This window comes from Ranitomeya variabilis, chromosome 8 (assembly GCF_051348905.1).
Source record: "Ranitomeya variabilis isolate aRanVar5 chromosome 8, aRanVar5.hap1, whole genome shotgun sequence".
Taxonomy (NCBI): Eukaryota; Metazoa; Chordata; class Amphibia; order Anura; family Dendrobatidae; genus Ranitomeya; species Ranitomeya variabilis.
Window position 1 is genome coordinate 165,599,810 of NC_135239.1, and position 18,158 is coordinate 165,617,967.

Sequence of the window (18,158 nt, forward strand, 5' to 3'; positions counted from 1 at the left end):
ATTTTCGGCACCTCTTTATAGATGTTAATTTTCGTATTCTCGTGTTAAAACAGATCAAAATGGCGAATGATTTATTAAGAAATAAGCCTGCCGTAGTTGGTGGTCACTCTGGTGATGCTGTGAGGGCGGACATTGCTGGGCTTCCTAATAAGTAGCTGTGCCCCCTGCCCCCGTGTACACAGAACAATCAGTAATGGATCCCTCAGCGTGCATAGCTTGTCATTTTTCTCGGCAGCACATGTCCTGCTTAGGCTGCCCAGGATGAGGTGCTGCCGAGAAAAATGCTTTTTAAGCTTTCTTAAAAGTTGCTTTACCCGACGAATGAGCGTTTTTCTCGTTTGTCGACAGCTTGACAGCCGGTGTACGCCACCCCATTATCTGGGAAGGGCGTTTGTAGGAACGGCCTTCACAATGGTCAGCCAGTGAAGGTCCAACTTTCATTTATACACGTGGACTAGGGACCCAGTGATGTTCCAGAAGTTTGTTTCTTTTTTTTTTTCTAGTGTTATCACTGTAGACTCGTGCCGTATATTTTATGTGCCGTTTTTTTTGTGCTTGGAAGCTGCAGTCCTGCCCAGCTGTTCTTCATGATACATACATAATGTGGGACAATAGCTATCGAAATCCCACAAAAGCTTCCCTGACATGCTTTGTCTTGTCTGGCGTCTCCAGGGAAAGGAACGTTTGTTTTGTTTTTTTTTTATCCCTGAAGATGCAAGGCATGGTGCAACATGTATCTTGTGATTACGAGACATCAATACGGATTTCATGAGGAATTTCACTTCAACTGGATTCTATAGGGATATTCATTCGGGATATTCACTTTTTTCCCCTCTTTCAGACTTAGTTAGCCGTAACTTATCTTTTGTAGGAACATAGGATCGGCCATGGTAACATTCAGCATGGCCAAAATCTGCCGTTATGGAAGAGCCGTAAGAGACACAAGATGGTTGGTGAACTCGCTGATGGAGGATGTGTTGGATCACATATTTCTAATGAGCATTTCCACCTTTTTTGTAAAACCTGATTCATGATTACAAGTAAGCCCAAGTTTCCTCTAGTCATCCGGATCACACGCGAGTCTCCATGCTGGACAGCTTGTGGCCACCAAACTAGTAATTCTATAATATGTAGATACCATGTCCTTTGGTGTTGCTGTATGGCATTGTTGGGATCAGGGCTATGGAGTTGGAGCCCATTTTGGTGGAGTTGGAGGTTTGGCTTACCGACTCCGCAGCCCTGGTTGGGACAGTAAAATGCAGCCAGGAGTAACTATGTTTATATTAAAGATATCCGGTGCCACTATAAGACACCGAGCCTAACGATTATTAGGATATACGGCACATCGCATTCCCGGTGACATCAATGGAGGACAGGTCATAGCATGGAAACCTGTAGAAACTTCCCTTCCCCATAAAAGCTGTTTTGGACCTTGTACACATTATTTTCTGCTTTTGTATTGGGACATTTGCTCTGCCAGCACAGGAATCTTTCGGCCAATAATTAATCAATATCCTGTTAGCCATGATAGCAAGCGACTTGTGTCGTTGGCTCTTGCGTTGCTTTGTAGAGGACGGCTGGCCGCCATTCTATTTATTTAGCATTAATAAGGTTATTCTGGATTATCTTAGCGGGGCTCCATTCATAAGCTTTTACAGCGTGATATCCTCTGAACAAGGAGTACAATTCACGAATGTTCTGAGAACCAAACTTTTTTTTTTTTGTTCATATTTTGGATCATAATGTTTTTCTTGGCGTCTTTTTTTCGTACAGGCTGCCATTTAAAGGGAATCTCACAGCTGATTCATGGTGCTGGAACCACAGGCAGCACAAATCGGAGACTGGCTCCCTTACGTCCGGTGATGGACGACGGTTCACCCGGCTGGAGACCATGCAACTCGGATGTCTAGAATGAGGCGAATCCCCGACAGCATCTCCCGTCCTGCTCCCTCTGACTGATGGATCATTTGCTGACACACAGACAGCAAGACTTGTCAGTCTAGGGGATCGGGGCGGAGAGAAGCCACCGGAGACCTGCCTTCAACTAGTCTTTGCCCAGACTCCATTTTTTTTTGTTCCTCAATCATCTTAGAAGGGTTGTCCAGGAAAAAAAAAATAAAAAATATATGTGTGTGTATGTATGTATGTATGTATGTATGTATGTATGTATGTATGTATGTATGTATGTATGTATGTATGTATGTATGTATGTATGTATGTATGTATGTATGTATGTATGTATGTATGCATGCTCTCAGTTGAAACCGGAAGTCTACATACACTACACAAAGACAAGTAAGCTTGCCTTTCTCAATATCTGACATGAACTCAGGATAAACCTTTTCTGTTTTAGGTCAGTTAGGGTTACCATAATTATTAATATTTGCCAAATGCCAGAATAATGAGCGAGAGAGACTGTGTTCAGGCATTTTTATTACTTGCGGTGTTCTCACTGCAGGTCCCATGATGCTCCGTCCCCTCCTCTGCCAGAAGGTCTGATCATGTGCCGTACATCAAGCGCTTTATTTCTTTATATTTTTCTGATACTTCTTTCTTCTCTGACCTTCCAATAATTTGTTTTTCTGGTTTAAAAAAAACCCTCGTCTTCTGTTTGTAAAACAAAACACGGATTGGATGTAAGAGGTTTTTGATGTAGCGGTGTAGTTACAGTTGGGCACCATGTAATTGACTAAAGGTATCTGTGTTCCTAGTGCTGCAGATCACGAGTGGCTGACAAGCCTCCGGACAATGAATCTCCTCTTAAAATCATCGTGTTTAGGCTACGTTCACATTTGCGTTGTTGTGTGTTGCGTCGGCGACGCAACGCACAACGCATGCAAAACACATGCAAAACGCATTGTTTTGTGACGCATGCGTCCTTTTTTTGCTTGATTTTGTACGCACAAAAAATGCAACTTGCTGCGTCCTCTGCGCCCTGACGCGTGCGCCGCAGTGACGCATGCGTCACAAAACACAAGTGCAACGCATGTCCATGCGCCCCCATGTTAAATATAGGGACGCATGACGCATGCGTCGCCGCAGCGGCGCCCGACGCTGCGTCGCACAACGCTAATGTGAACGTAGCCTTACTGTGACAATCAAAGGAAAATCCCTCTGAGTCTGACATGTTGGTTGTTCTGTATGAGGCAGGCATGTGGGCTGTCTTCTCGCCTCACTGTACCATGTTGTGACAGGCAGAGACTGTGCCCCTTACCAGCCCCTGCTATAACAGCAGCGCATTCCTCCCTAATCTGCTGTTTGCACAGCGCTGGCCTCTGTCTCTGCACCGACCTCTCATTGTTGTGTGTGGACTTTGCTGATCAGGTAGATGCATTATTAGTCTGTCCATACATGGCCCAGTTCAGACATTGTATTTGTTTTTCATACCCACAATATAGTCTACGGGCTGTTCACATGTCCGTGTATTTTGCAAGAGTCCTAAAGGCAATCTGTCGGCAAGTTTTTCCTATATAATCTGAGCGCTGGATGGTGTAGGGGCAGAGAGCCTGATTCCAGCGATGTGTCACTTAGGCTGTTTGGTGTAGTTGTCATACAATCCCTATTTTCTCTACTGTAGATATAGCAGCTCTCTGAATGCTGAGCTGTGTATAACCCCGCCCACATCCCTGATTGGCTGCTTTCGTTTTGCGCTATCGTAGCTTCATTACTATGCAGTCAGTGGTGCGGTTGTGGGGTTACACAGATTAGATGGACTAATTTGCACGGGACACCAAGTCCTGCAATAATAATCTCCTGCTGATAAAACACTGATTGTATTGCAACTACAGGCAGCTACTGAGCAAGTGACACATCCATGGAATCATTATGCTGCTCTCAGATTAAATAGTAAAAAAACTGCTGACAGATTCCATTACAGTCCTTTTTTGATCCAGATCAAACACACAAATAAATTGGCCTGTGAAAAATAAAACAGACAACACAAGGATGCAGTCACTGTGAGGTTTGCTTTTTGGTCTTGATTGGTTAGGAAAAACTTAGATTTTTAGAAAAAAAGAAAAACTTGTCGATTTATTATCAGTCCGTGTTTCTTTCATATATGAGAAAAAACGTGACATCTGAATGGTGACAAAGTGATAACATGTCAGATGATCTGCACATGTGCGGACGGTCCGAGCAGGGGAATATGGCGCAACTTCAGCCACAGATCGCACACTTTTTGCTTCATAAACTTCCCAATAAGCGTAGAAAAATTGTGACTATTCTTTATTTGCTACAACTGTACAATTCCTTGTGTTCTTGCCTCCCATGTACTGACCCGCTCTGATCGTGTGCCGATAGGTGATGGCCAGCCCGGTGTGTCCTGGGGGAAGGGACGATGGCCGTTGTGTCCTGTCCGTCCTTTACTGTACATCACTCTTTGGTATTGCCGGAACTTGAGCAAACGTTTACTTTCTCCGACTCCGGGGTCCGCCATTGATCGTCCCCCACTCCAGATCTGGGCTGAAATAACCTTCAGTAAAACATTGTAGCAAATAGACAAGATGTTTCCCTTTTTTTTTTTTTCAGTTCTTGGAAATGTGTTACACAAAATTTAAAGGAATGTTTAACCATTCTGAGTCGTGCGTTCCCCTGCCTGTGTATTAGAGGAAGTGTAGGGTGGCCGAATAATCAAGTGACCCAACTACAGCTTCCACAATATGTAAGGCACAAGAGCAAAGAAGGGAACTCTGGCGATGCCGAAGGGGCCGAGACCCCCAGCACTGTAGTAACCCGGGCTCCGCTGCCCCCAGGGACAAGCCATGCTACTGCTCGCACCTGGGCTCTGGCCGCAGCAGGCACCTACTGAATATAACTATATATATTCATACCCATCATGTGGTGCGGGGGAGGCCTCGCAGTCATTATCTAAGGCCTCCTTTCCTCCACCTTATCAGGACACCGGAGTTACTGTGCACATTTTGGTGCAATGCACAAATGGTTACGACTGATAGGAGAATGACTGTAGGCAGTGGGTCATGAACCGGCTATGAGACCTATTACCATGCCGCACATACATTTTATTGGCCCATAAACCCATATGGGTATTGCCTCACGTGGAGTTGTTTAGTCAGCACAATTATCTGCTGTTATCAGTTCCCTTATTGCAGGGAGCCCGGGACAATCCCTGGAGCTTGCTCTGTGGGTCGTGGCCACGTTACTGCACTCAATAATTCAGTCTCTTGTGGTTGATATGATGCCGGTGGTTTCTGTAGAAGATCTTAAATCTCTGATGCCTCATTTGACACAAATCCTAATTCCAGTCTGTGCAGTATTTTCACACGTGAAATGATGCTTGACTATGACATTTGGAAACACTCCTACAGTGCAGCACACTGGAGGCTTTCAGGAAAAAATATTCCTAAGTTAGTACATGGCTGAATACTACTTATCTGCTCCATCTTGGGTCCCTGCTGCGTTACTTCCATCCAGTCCTGGATGACTTACTGTTTTGCATAATATGAAGTTCTACACATTGGAGAAGGGGGCTGGCTTGGCTTGTGTTGCCCACATGGCCAGACCCTGAGCAGCCGGGACCTAGGATGGAGCTGCCACTGAAGGCTTGGCGCATCTGGCTTAGTAAGTCAAGTTTTGTGCCACTTATTCCTCACTTGTGAATATTTTTCTCTCTTGAAAATCTTTTGGCGAAGGGTGGAGCAGATGATGGTCTCTTTATGAGGATCTCCCCGCTCTGCTGGACACATTTTGTGTCCGGATAATCAGATGCTTTGGGACGCAGAATTCCAGAGGATGGGGGATACTCGGGAGTAGTCTTGGAGGCGATAGGGTGAGGAACAAATAAGTGTGGAGGAGAGAAGAAGGTCTTGGGATGACTGAAGAGTTTATGTGGGAAGATATCAGGAGATTAGTTTGGAAATCTATGGAGGGAACAGATTATGGACGGCTTTGTAGGTCAGTGTTAGTAGTTTGAAGTGGATACTTGGGGGATTTGGAAGCCAATGAAGGGATTTGCAGAGGGGAGAAGAGGAGGATTAGTCAGGCAGCAGAGTTAAGGACGGACCGGATAAGTCGGAGACTATTAGCACAAACACCACAGAGGCCAAAAGGAATAGATGGAGAAGAGTAGGTGTCCCAAAACAGAGCATGAGGGACACCAACAGAAAGAGAGGTATAAGGCCTTGTTCACACAATCCTTTTTTTGCTGCGGATTTTTCAGGTCCTGATTTGGAAAAACCGCAGTGCAAAACCGCAGTGGTTTTCACTGTGGTTTTCTGTCCTTTTTCTACTGCGGATTCCACTGCGGGTTTCCAGCTGCACTTTCCTATTGGTGCAGGTGGAAACCCGTAGCGGAATCCGCAGAAAGAATTGACATGCTACTTCTTTTTTTCCGCAGAAAATCAGCGCGGATTTTCAAGCCGAAAAAAGGAAAGTGGGCACAGCGGTTTTGGTTTTCCATAGGGTAACATTGTACTGTACCCTGCATGGAAAACGTCTGCGGATCCGCAGCTGCAAATCCGCTGCGGATCCGCAGCAAAAACCGCATCGTGTGAACATAGCCTAAGGCGGTAGTATGGGAATGTATGGGAGAAAGGTATGAAGTGATCCAGGAGAGGGCGAGGTCTTTGCCACCAAGGGACGATAGGATCTGTAGTAAGAGGGAGTGCTCAGCTGTGGCAGAAGCAGAGGACAGGTCTAGAAGGAGGAGCGTAGAGTATTGTCTGTTAAGATTTGGCGATAAGTCTTTAATTTTGGTAACAAAAATACTGGATTACAAGTAGCTACTAAGAGGAGGTCATCCAGACTGACCCCAAACATTCTCTTATGATGTTTGTTTGATCAGGGCACAGGTACTCGTGTAAGTGTTCACTGATTGTCTGCAGCGCCTCAGAGTATATTGGCCATATTCAAGCAGTAGGAAGTAATAGATTTCTTTTTGTACTGTCTTTCCTTGGTTATTGTTTTTCTTGTAATACTGTTTTTCCTTCTATTATTTCAGAGGTGTGTCGTTCTACGATTCCTGAAGTTCCTCCCAAACAGAAATCTGGTAAGTTGATTATTTGGTCTTCGGTTTTACTAAACCTTGTACAAATATGCAGTATAAAAATGTTAAATGTCTACAAACCTTACCCCAAAACGCTTCTTCTGAGCCACTTCTCATCACCAGGTATCATTGTAATCAGTATAACGGCGCCGACCTGACACTGTCTGTAGTGCACAATCCTGCTGACAGGTTCCCTTTATGCGTTCTAAGATCTGGATCCCTGACTTCTTCAGGAACATGGAGAGTTTTTTACACCTACGTGCAGGTTCTCTCAGTAGTGGAGTGAGCTCTTTCCTACAGGTTTATGTATCGGGTTTTCTTTCACTTTGTGTTGTATAGAATGCCCATATACTGGATGGTTATGTTCTTTTTTGAGCCCCATCCCTTATGTAAGGTAGGTTTACATCACTTTGGGTAGGTGGAGGGTTTTCCTTTTAGGTGGGATTAATAGGAGGGGGTTTCTTGGTGTGGAAATGTATTAGTTTAATGGCAATCATTCTGGTATATGCTGTGTTGTCAGTGATACTTGCATATATTTCTAGTTTTACCATATGGGTTAATGACCGTGTTCAGGTCGTGTGATATTCGTGGCTTCAGAATTTGGACTAAATGACACGCAGTTTTTGAGTCTATTAGGAAAGCTAACCCTGCAATCATAGGATTGCTGTAGACATGTGATTCCATTAATATGTTACGTAGGTCCTGGATGGCGTGTATTTTACATTCTGTATATCCTAATTATTCATATGTGGCTTCTTGGCGCTCTAGTGTCCCCATTAGATACATGGCCTCCTGTAGAGATGATGGGGCAGGTTTGTTGGTGTTCGGCGTCCAATATCTCGCATTGAATGTATTATTGTCGTGTTTATGTCCCCATTCTCTGTATTCAAATCTTCCACTTATAAAAATTCTAATGAAATTTACTGGTTGGCCAGAAATCCTTCTAATAATTCTGGGTGACGTTATTGATATTTGTAACCCTCTTAAAGAGCAGTTCCCTGGGGGGGGGGGGGGACAACACCTTGTGTCCCTTTGGTGGTCTTGGGCCTGGAGGAACATCCCATTAATAAATTAACAAAAAATACACTAGTTCTGTGGCTGCTATTCTAGTGAAAGGTTTAACTTCACCCACAGTAACTAATGAAAAAAAAGTTGAAATCTTCACTTTGCATGTTTTTCCTTTACCAGTTTAGTGTGTGAAGATAGATGGAAAAGTATCTCTGGAGCACAAACTGCTGCTCTAAGGCCACAGTCACACCGTCAGTATTTGATCAGTATTTTACCTCCGTATTTGTAAGCCAAAACCAGGAGTGGGTGATAAATACAGAAGTGGTGCATATGTTTCTATTATACTCTTTCTCTATTTGTTCCACTCTTGCTTTAGGCTTACAAATACTGATGTAAAATACTGACCAAATACTCAGTGTGTGAACATGGCCTTAATTTAAATGGGAGAGGTACATATGTAACTGGGATGGTTCTCATTGTTTGGTACCTTGTTATCCAATAATTACCATTGCATCACAGGTTATTACTACAATTAAGGCAATTCCTCATCTTATTAAATATATATATATGGATGCTCCACATCTAATTCACACACAAACCCTAATAACCTCATCTAATGATGGAGGAAGGAGAGCGACAAGCAAAGGTCTGCTATAAAACCAGTATGAAGGAGGCTTCGATTCCGTGCCAGTTGCTTAGATTGTAGGTGCCGGACTTGTACAGGTAAAGCCACCATCTGTGTCCCATAGCAAACAGTATGTAAGTAGTGATGAGCGAGCATGCTCGGATACCATGTTAAACACACACACATATAAAAATGTAACATTTAGGTTTTTTTTACTCTTTGGATGCCTATCGCTGCAAATTTTTGATACATGTCAGTGTCAAAAGGACCAAAAAAGTTTTTTTGCTTTTGCTTTTTGGCATCCCGTTGAGTGCATGCGAAACATTAGATGCATTTTGTACATTCTTTGGCATTCCGGCACTTATGGAGACTGGACCTACTAACTGCAGTGTGAAAGCAGCCGTGAGAATCCAGGAATGAGCGACAGCCTAACTTCCCATGTGTCAGGCACTTGTCGTAGCGAGAATGACGACGTGCTGCACTTTTCACATTGTTGGTTTTTCGACTGTTGGTGTTTGCTGTTCCCTGGAGTCGGGTCTGCAGGTGGTGGAGGAAGCCGGCCTCTGTTTGCATTAGGGTACCGTCACACAGTGCAATTTTGATCGCTACAACGGCACGATTCGTGACGTTCCAGCGATGCATTTACGATATCGCTGTGTCTGACACGCTACTGCGATCCGGATCCCCGCTGAGAATCGTACGTCGTAGCAGATCATTTGAAACTTTCTTTCGTCGTCTAGTGTCCCGCTGTGGCGGCATGATTGCATTGTGTGACACAGGTTGTATACGATGTGCGCACAGTAACCAACGGCTTCTACATCGCAAATACGTCATGAAATTATCGCTCCAGCGCCGTGTATTGCAACGTGTGACCGCAGTATACGACGCTGGAGCGATACTTATACGACGCTGCAACGTCACGAATCGTGCCGTCGTAGCGATGAAAATGACACTGTGTGACGGTACCCTTACAAGCCCAGTAACTGATTGCTTCCTCTCTAGTTGGCAAATGCAGTGGATTCGTGCACAAACAACCTGTAGGGAATAGGAGACTGTGGCCTGAAGTCATCAAATGTCCTAGTCTGGGTTAAGATACTTCTAGTTTTATAGATACTGGCCATGATATAAGTCTACAGCACATTCATAAGTTTCCACAGCCTGAGCAATTTTTACTATTATCTTCTTTTTCTCTTTTCTCACACTTCTGCCCATTGCACAACATTCACAGACAGAAGCGTGTAGAATCGGGAGATCTTTTCCACTGATCTCTGTTGTGGGAGTAATGTTTGTATTTGTAACCATCAGTGTGGTGTCACAGTGGAGATGAGTGGTGGTGCAGATGCCGCTTATCTCTTCCTGCAGACGGTTTTATGATGGGAAATCCCTTCTCCTGTTCTGACTACTGAGTGATTGACGTGTACTACTCGCTTTTTCCCGCCCTTCTTTTTTTAAAGAGACACTAAACGTAAAAAGTTCACAATATACAAAAAATATTGTCTCTTCATTCTCCTTCTTGTTTTCTTACTTTTATTTTTTATGTCTGATACTACAATTAACGTTGAATCCACACATCTATGAAATCCAGACCGTGCTCTGATCCTATCGGCCCAACTGGTGGGACGCTTGTCCTGCCTTTTTACACAGTGGATATTAAAAGTCTACATATCTCAGTTAAAATGCCAGATTTTCATCATACGTGTGTGTGTGTGTGTGTGTGTGTGTGTGTGTGTGTATCTATATATATCTCTTTCTTGTAGTTGTTGATGAAGTTTGTGCGCATGTCAGGAGGAATTTTGGTCCACTCCTCTTTGCAGATCATAAATCATTAAGATTTTGAGGCTGTCGCTTGGCAACTCGGAGCTTCAACTCCCTCCATAAGTTTTCTATGGGATTAAGGTCTGGAGACTGGCTAGGCCACTCCATGACCTTAATGTGCTTCTTTTTGAGCCATTCCTTTGTTGCCTTGGCTGTATGTTTTTGGTCATTGTCTTGCTTGAAGACCCTGCCATGACCCATTTTTAATGTCCTGGCGGAGGGAAGGAGGTTGTCACTTAGGATTTTACGGTACATGGCTCCATCTATTCTCGCATTGATGCGGTGAAGTAGTCCTGTGCCCTTAGCAGAGAAACACCCCCAAAACATAATGTTTCCACCTCCATGCTTGACAGTGGGGACCGTGATCTTTGGCAGCATTTCTCTTCCTCCAAATACGGCGAGTTGAGTTAATGCCAAAGACCTCAATTTTTGTCTCATCTGACCACAGTACCTTCTCCCAATCACGCACAGAATCATCCAGGTGTTCATTGCCAAACTTCAGACGGGCCTGCACATGTGCCTGCAGGAGGACCTTGCAGGCACTGCAGGATTTTAAACCTTTACGGCGTAATGTGTTACCAATGGTTTTCTTGGTGATTGTGGTCCCAGCTGCCTTGAGATCATTAACAAGTCCCCCTGTGTAGTTTTAGGCTGATCTCTCATCTTCCTCATGATCATGGATACCCCACGAGGTGAGATTTTGCATGGTTCTCCAGATCGATGTCGATTAATAGTTATTTTGTATTTTTTCAATTTTCTTACTATTGCCCCAACAGTTGTCTCCTTCTCATCCAGCGTCTTACTTATGGTTTTCAGCCCATTCCAGCTTTGTGCAGGTTCTATGATCTTGTCCCTGACATCCTTATAAAGCTCTTTGGTCTTGCCCATGTTGTAAAGGTTAGTCTGACTGATTGAGCCTGTAGACAGGAGTCTTTTATAAAGGTGACTGTAAGACAGCTGTCTTTAATGCAAGTATCGAGTTGATTAGGAGCGTCTTAACTGGTTTATAGGAGCCAGAACTCTTAAAGGGAACCTGTCACCCCCAAAATTGAAGGTGAGCTAAGCCCACCGGCATCAGGGGCTTATCTACAGCATTCTGTAATGCTGTAGATAAGCCCCCGATGTATCCTGAAAGATGAGAAAAAGAGGTTAGATAATACTCACCTGGGCGGGCGGTACGATCCGATGGGCGTCGAGGTCCGGTCCGGGGCCTCCCATCTTGTTAGGATGACGTCCTCTTCTTGTCTTCACGCTGTGGCTCCGGCGTGCTTTGTCTGCCCTGTTGAGGGCAGAGCAAAGTACTGCAGTGCGCAGGCGCCGGGCCTCTCTGACCTTTCCCGGTGCCTGCGCACTGCAGTACTTTGCTCTGCCCTCAACAGGGCAGACAAAGTACGCCTGCACCGGAGCCGCAGCATGAAGACAAGAAGAGGACATCATCGTAAGAAGATGGGAGGCCCTGGACCAGACCGCGACACCCATCGGACCGGACCGCAGCGGGAACACCCCTGGGTGAGTATAATATAACCTCTTTTTCTCATCTTTCAGGATACATCAGGGGCTTATGTACAGCCTGTGGGCTTAGCTCACCCTCGATTTTGGTGGTGACAGGTTCCCTTTAATGGTTGGTAGGGTATCAAATACTTATTTCTCACGACAAAATGCAAATTTATATAATTTATACAATGCGGTTTTCTGGATTTTATTTTTGATATTCTATCTCTCAATGTTAAAATTAACCTACACTTAAATTATACTGTTCATGTATTTGTCAGTGGGCAAACTTACAAAATCAGCAAGGGATCAAATACATATTTCCCCCACTGTATACATCGCGCTCTTAAGTTTACACAGATTTTCAATCACATTCATGTCTGGTCTCTGGCTGGGCCTTTCCAAACGTATGATCTTCTGGAGAATGCAAAAAAAAAAAAAAAATCCCCAAAGCATAATACTGCCTCCACCATGCTTCACTGTGGGTATGGTATTCTTTTTGTGATGCCCAATGTTGGTTTTGCAAACAAATATACCTTTTGGAATGATGGCCAAAAAGTTCGGCCTTTTGTCTCATCAGACAATAACATATTTTCCCACATGTTTTTGGCACATTTGATCTTGGTTTTGGCAAAACATATCTATGCTTGGACGTTTTTCTTTATAGGAAAATCTTCTATCTTGCTACACTAACCCACTGGCCAGACATATTAAGAATGCAGGAGATTGTTTTCACATCCTGTACACAACCAGTACTTGCCAGAAATTCCTACAGATCTTTTGATGTTGATGTAGACCTCTTGGCAGCCTCCCAGAGCAATTTTCTTCTTTACTTTTAATCCATTTTTGAGGGGTGCCCAATTCTAGATGATGTCACTTTGACACCAATTTTAAGACATTTTTTGATGCATCTTCACAGTGTTCCATGGTTTATCTAATGCCTTGAAAATTTGTACCCTTCAGACTGATGATAAACTTCAACAGTGAGATCCCTTTGCTGTTTTGTAAGCTGTTTACAGAGCATGGCATTTTGTTGAAAAATGCATGTAAGAAAACAGGAAAATTCTACTAGGACAGCAAAACGTTATATGAGTTAATCAGAATCACTGTAAGTGATGGCACCTGTGCACTGACTACTATGTAACATGAGTGTAAGGCTACTTTCACACTAGCGTCATACTCGGCCCGTCGCAGAGCGTCGGGCCGACGTACCGACGTTAGCGTTGTTTGCGCCGCACAACGGGTCCAGCGGATGCTGTTTTTCCACGCATCCGCTGCCCCATTGTGAGGTGCGGGGAAGGAGGGCACAGAGTTCCGGCCGCACCTGCGTGGTCGGAAAAGACGTTTTCGACGTAGCAAAAAACGTTGCAAGCAACGTTTTTTTGCTGCCGACGGTCCGCCACAACACGACGCAACCGTCGCACGACGGTTGCGACGTGTGACAATGCGTCGCTAATGTTAGTCTATGGAGAAAAAATGCATCCTGCAAGCACTTTTGCAGGATGCGTTTTTTGACCAAAACGATGCATTGTGACGGAGGACAAAAACGCCAGTGTGAAAGTACCCTAAGAGTTGTAGCCCGGGAATGGGGTAACACCTATGGCCCCCTTCCCAGGCTATGAATATCAGCCCGCAGTTGTCTGCATAGCCTTTACTGGCTATTAAAATAAGGGGACCCCCCCAAAAATGACGTGGGGTCCCCCTATATTTTATAGCCAGAAAGGCTACGCTGACAGCTGTGGGCTGATATTCATAGCCTAGGAAGGGGCCATGGATATTGCCCTCCCCCCCCGGCTTCAAACACCAGCCCACAGCCGCCCCAGAAATGGCGCATCTATATGATGCGCAATTCTGGCACTTAGCCCCTCTCTTCCCACTGCCGTGTAGCGGTGGCATATGGGGTAATAAGGGGTTAATGTCACCTTGCTATTGTAAGGTGACATTAAGCCCGGTTAGTAATGGGGAGGCATCAATATAGTAGTGAAAGAGTAAAAAAAAAAAACACAGCCAGAAAAAGTATTTTAATATTCTTAATTTCACCATACTTACAACCACGCCTAATTCCTGCGACACCCTCGATCTCCTGAAAAAAATAATAAACCAACCATATACTCCCTGTCCGATGCAGTCCAATTAATAACGAATGTCCCACGACGATCTCCCCTATAGAGCTGTCACATCAGCAGTGCATCACTGAAGAGGTTACTTTAGTTCATTGCTCTCACTTTATGGCACTGCTGCATGAGAATTTTCCCACGCAGCTGTGCCGCAAGTGACAGTATGAACTATACTGTACTCACTGCGGCGGAGGGATACAGTGCGGAAGGATAACTTCCGTTATGGGGCACTGGAGCCCCTGGAGAGCGGTCGCATCAGCCGATGTTACAGCTCTCCACGGGAGATCGTCGTGGGACAATTGTATTAATTGGATTACGGCGGTCACAGGGAGTATATTGTTGGTTTACTATTTTAATTTTTTTTCAGTTGAGCGATGGCTTCGGGGATTAGGTGTAGCTGGTGAGTATGAACTATATATGTACTGTATGTGTTATTTTTTTTTTTTTACATTCAACACATTAGCCGGATGATGGGATTACTACAGTTCCATCATTGGCTAATGTGTCAATCACTGTCACTGTAGCAGGCATAGCCGGATGGGACTTGCAGTCCCATCGGACGATGCCTACACACACACACACACACACACACACACACACACACACACACACACACACACACACACACACACACACACACACACACACACACACACACACACACACACACCAGACCCCCGCACACACAGACACACACACAGTCACTGCCCACACACTTCCCTCCTCACGGGCCACAGCGTTTCTCGCACCCAGAACCTGCGGATTGGCCAGACACAATGGAAGTCAATGGGTGCAGAAACGCTGCAGTTCGGCACAAAGAATTGACATGCTGCGGATCCGCGCCTTTTTTTCCCGCAGCATGTGCACAGCAGTTTTTGTTTTCCATTGGTTTACATGGTACTGTAAACTCATGGAAAACTGCTGCAGATCCGCAGGGCCAAATCCGCAACGTGTGCACATACCCTAAATGTCATTGTCCAATTCTGAACTCAACCACATCCCCAATTATTACAGGGTGTTCACACTTATGCAACCACATTATTTTAGCTTTGCGATTTATTTCCTTTATTTTTTCTCTCTCAAGATGATTTGTTTGTTTTTTGTTTTTTAATGGATTTGTAGACCTTATGGGTTACATTGAAGGTGGAAAAAGTTTTGAAGTGATTCTTTTTGGTGTGATTTCCTGTTACATGCAAAAAACCCTGGAGTTTTAACAGAAGCATATAGACGTTTTATAATCACTGTGTATTTATATAGCCTAGTATAAATAAATATGCATACTGGGAGCTACATTATTGCTCCATGACCTGCACCTCCAACTTTATAAAACAAGAAACAATGTGTAGAATAATCTAGATCAGATCTGGGCAAAGTGCGGCCCGTGGTCCACATCCGGCCCTTTGGCTGTCACTGCCCGGCCCGTGGGCAAGGACAGACAAAATTTAAATCCTCTGGCGGTGCTGGGATTTCTGTAGCCTCTTAGGGTATGTGCACACGTAGATGGAACCTCTGCGGATTTTTCCACACCTGTTTTGAGAAATCATTAGGTAAAAAGCACTGCATTTTATGCGGTTTTGGTGCGGATTCCACCTGCGGTTTTACTCCTGCGGATTCCTATAATGGAGCAGGTGTAAACCGCTGCGGAATCCACACAAAGAATTGACATGCTGCGGAATAAACAACGCTACGTTTCCGCGCGTTTTTTTTCTTCAGCATGTGCAGTGTGGATTTTGATTTCCACAGGTTTACATGGTACTGTAAAAGCATGGAAAACAGCTGCGAATCCACAGCGTCAAAACCGCTGCGCATCCGCAGCAAAATCCGCAACGTGTGCACATAGCCTTAGAGACCCAGGTCAGGCGCACACCATCCATTGCAAGCAGTGTGTGCCTGTCTGAGGCACGGCCTGCTGATGCTGTCACCAGTGTGTGCCTGTCTGCTGAGGCGCTGCCCACTTTGTGCCTGCTGACGCTGTCACCAGTGTGTGCCTGTCTGCTGAGGCACTGCCCACTTTGTGCCTGCTGATGCTGTCACCAGTGTGTGCCTGTCTGCTGAGGCGCTGCCCACTTTGTGCCTGCTGACGCTGTCACCAGTGTGTGCCTGTCTGCTGAGGCGCTGCCCACTTTGTGCCTGCTGACGCTGTCACCAGTGTGTGCCTGTCTGCTGAGGCACTGCCCACTTTGTGCCTGCTGATGCTGTCACCAGTGTGTGCCTGTCTGCTGAGGCGCTGCCCACTTTGTGCCTGCTGACGCTGTTACCAGGGTGTGCCTGTCTGCTGAGGTGCTGCCCACTTTGTGCCTGCTGATGCTGTCACCAGTGTGTGCCTGTCTGCTGAGGCGCTGCCCACTTTGTGCCTGCTGATGCTGTCACCAGTGTGTGCCTGTCTGCTGAGGTGCTGCCCACTTTGTGCCTGCTGACGCTGTCACCAGTGTGTGCCTGTCTGCTGAGGTGCTGCCCACTTTGTGCCTGCTGACGCTGTCACCAGTGTGTGCCTGTCTGCTGAGGCGCTGCCCACTTTGTGCCTGCTGATGCTGTCACCAGTGTGTGCCTGTCTGCTGAGGCGCTGCCCACTTTGTGCCTGCTGACGCTGTCACCAGTGTGTGCCTGTCTGCTGAGGCACTGCCCACTTTGTGCCTGCTGATGCTGTCACCAGTGTGTGCCTGTCTGCTGAGGCGCTGCCCACTTTGTGCCTGCTGACGCTGTTACCAGGGTGTGCCTGTCTGCTGAGGCGCTGCCCACTTTGTGCCTGCTGGCGCTGTCACCAGTGTGTGCCTGTCTGCTGAGGCGCTGCCCACTTTGTGCCTGCTGACGCTGTTACCAGGGTGTGCCTGTCTGCTGAGGCGCTGCCCACTTTGTGCCTGCTGGCGCTGTCACCAGTGTGTGCCTGTCTGCTGAGGCGCTGCCCACTTTGTGCCTGCTGACGCTGTTACCAGGGTGTGCCTGATCGCTGCCTGCAGAACACCAAGAAAATTCAGCGTGGCGCTGGAGGAAGTCCCTGCCGCAGCAGAATGCTGTGCTGCATAATGGCCCTTTTAATCAGCTGATCGCTTGAAGTGTTGGGATCATTGGGCTCAATTTTTAAGCTGAGAAAATATTGGTAAGAACATTTCTGTGCCTAGTAATACCCTGAATATGACGGCAGGCTTTCTTTCTGTGTCTCCTCATCCACGGTCCTTGTTGTTAACATCAGTTTTTTCTCCTTTATTTCAGATGGCAGAAGAGGTTTACCAACATTTGCACAATATTCTAGATTTTGGCAAACACATAATGAAGCAGTTTTTAGGAGAAAACTACGTTCACCATGGAGTAAGTAAACTCTTCCCCAGCTGTAATGGCCACCATCTTGTGCTTTAGTGGCCACGCGTCATCAGAACTGCTGACTGGCACCTAAAAAATAGCCTCATCATCATCGCACTCCTTGGACATGGTACTTTTCCTATTACTTACAATAGGAGTTGCACATCTGATTTCTGCAGCCTCTTAGTGATCAGGGAATTTTTCATTTTTTGCGCTTTAGTTTTCTCCTCCTTTTCTTCCAAAAAACGTATTATATAACTTATTTTTTGTATTCTTCAGTCTACATACACGTATGAAGTCCCGTGTTATTCTGCATTACAGCTGTACACCTTGTCTTGCAAAGAGACCATTCATTGTACTGTACTGAAATGCAAGGAAAAATGGGGGAAGAAAATCCACGTGTGGTGAAATGGTATATATAAAAAGAATGCTAGTCTGCTTTTTTTTCCTTTTTATTATGACAGCTGGCAATGCCAAACTTGCATCGTTTTTTCTATTTAACCCCTTTCTGACCTCGGACGGGATAGTACGTCCGAGGTCAGAAGCCCCGCTTTGATGCAGGGCTCTGGCGGTGAGCCCGCATCAAAGCCGGGACATGTCAGCTGTTTTGAATCGCGATCTGCCCGCGCCCATTAACTAGAAAATGCCGCTGTCAAACGCAGACAGCGGCATTTAACTACCGCATCGGCCGGAAATGATGGCATCGCCGACCCCCGTCACATGATCGGAGGTCGGCGATGCTTCAGAATAGTAACCATAGAGGTCCTTGAGACCTCTATGGTTACTGATCTCCGGCAGCTGTGAG

At 45.6% G+C, this 18,158-nt stretch overlaps 1 protein-coding gene across 2 annotated transcripts in view; it reads left to right on the forward strand.

Moving 5' to 3' along the window:
- The window catches only part of IPPK (inositol-pentakisphosphate 2-kinase), a 93,219-nt gene that overhangs the window by 41,590 nt on the left and 33,471 nt on the right, over positions 1 to 18,158 (forward strand). The window contains exons 1-3 of one of the 2 annotated variants that reach the window (XM_077276600.1): positions 1,020 to 1,040; positions 6,956 to 7,003; positions 17,267 to 17,362. In XM_077276600.1, the coding sequence (XP_077132715.1) occupies positions 17,267 to 17,362 (96 nt within the window). In that variant the 5' untranslated portion in view covers positions 1,020 to 1,040; positions 6,956 to 7,003. Of the gene's footprint in view, positions 1 to 1,019; positions 1,041 to 6,955; positions 7,004 to 17,266; positions 17,363 to 18,158 lie in introns of those variants that run through there. The other variant, XM_077276599.1, reaches the window with a different exon arrangement.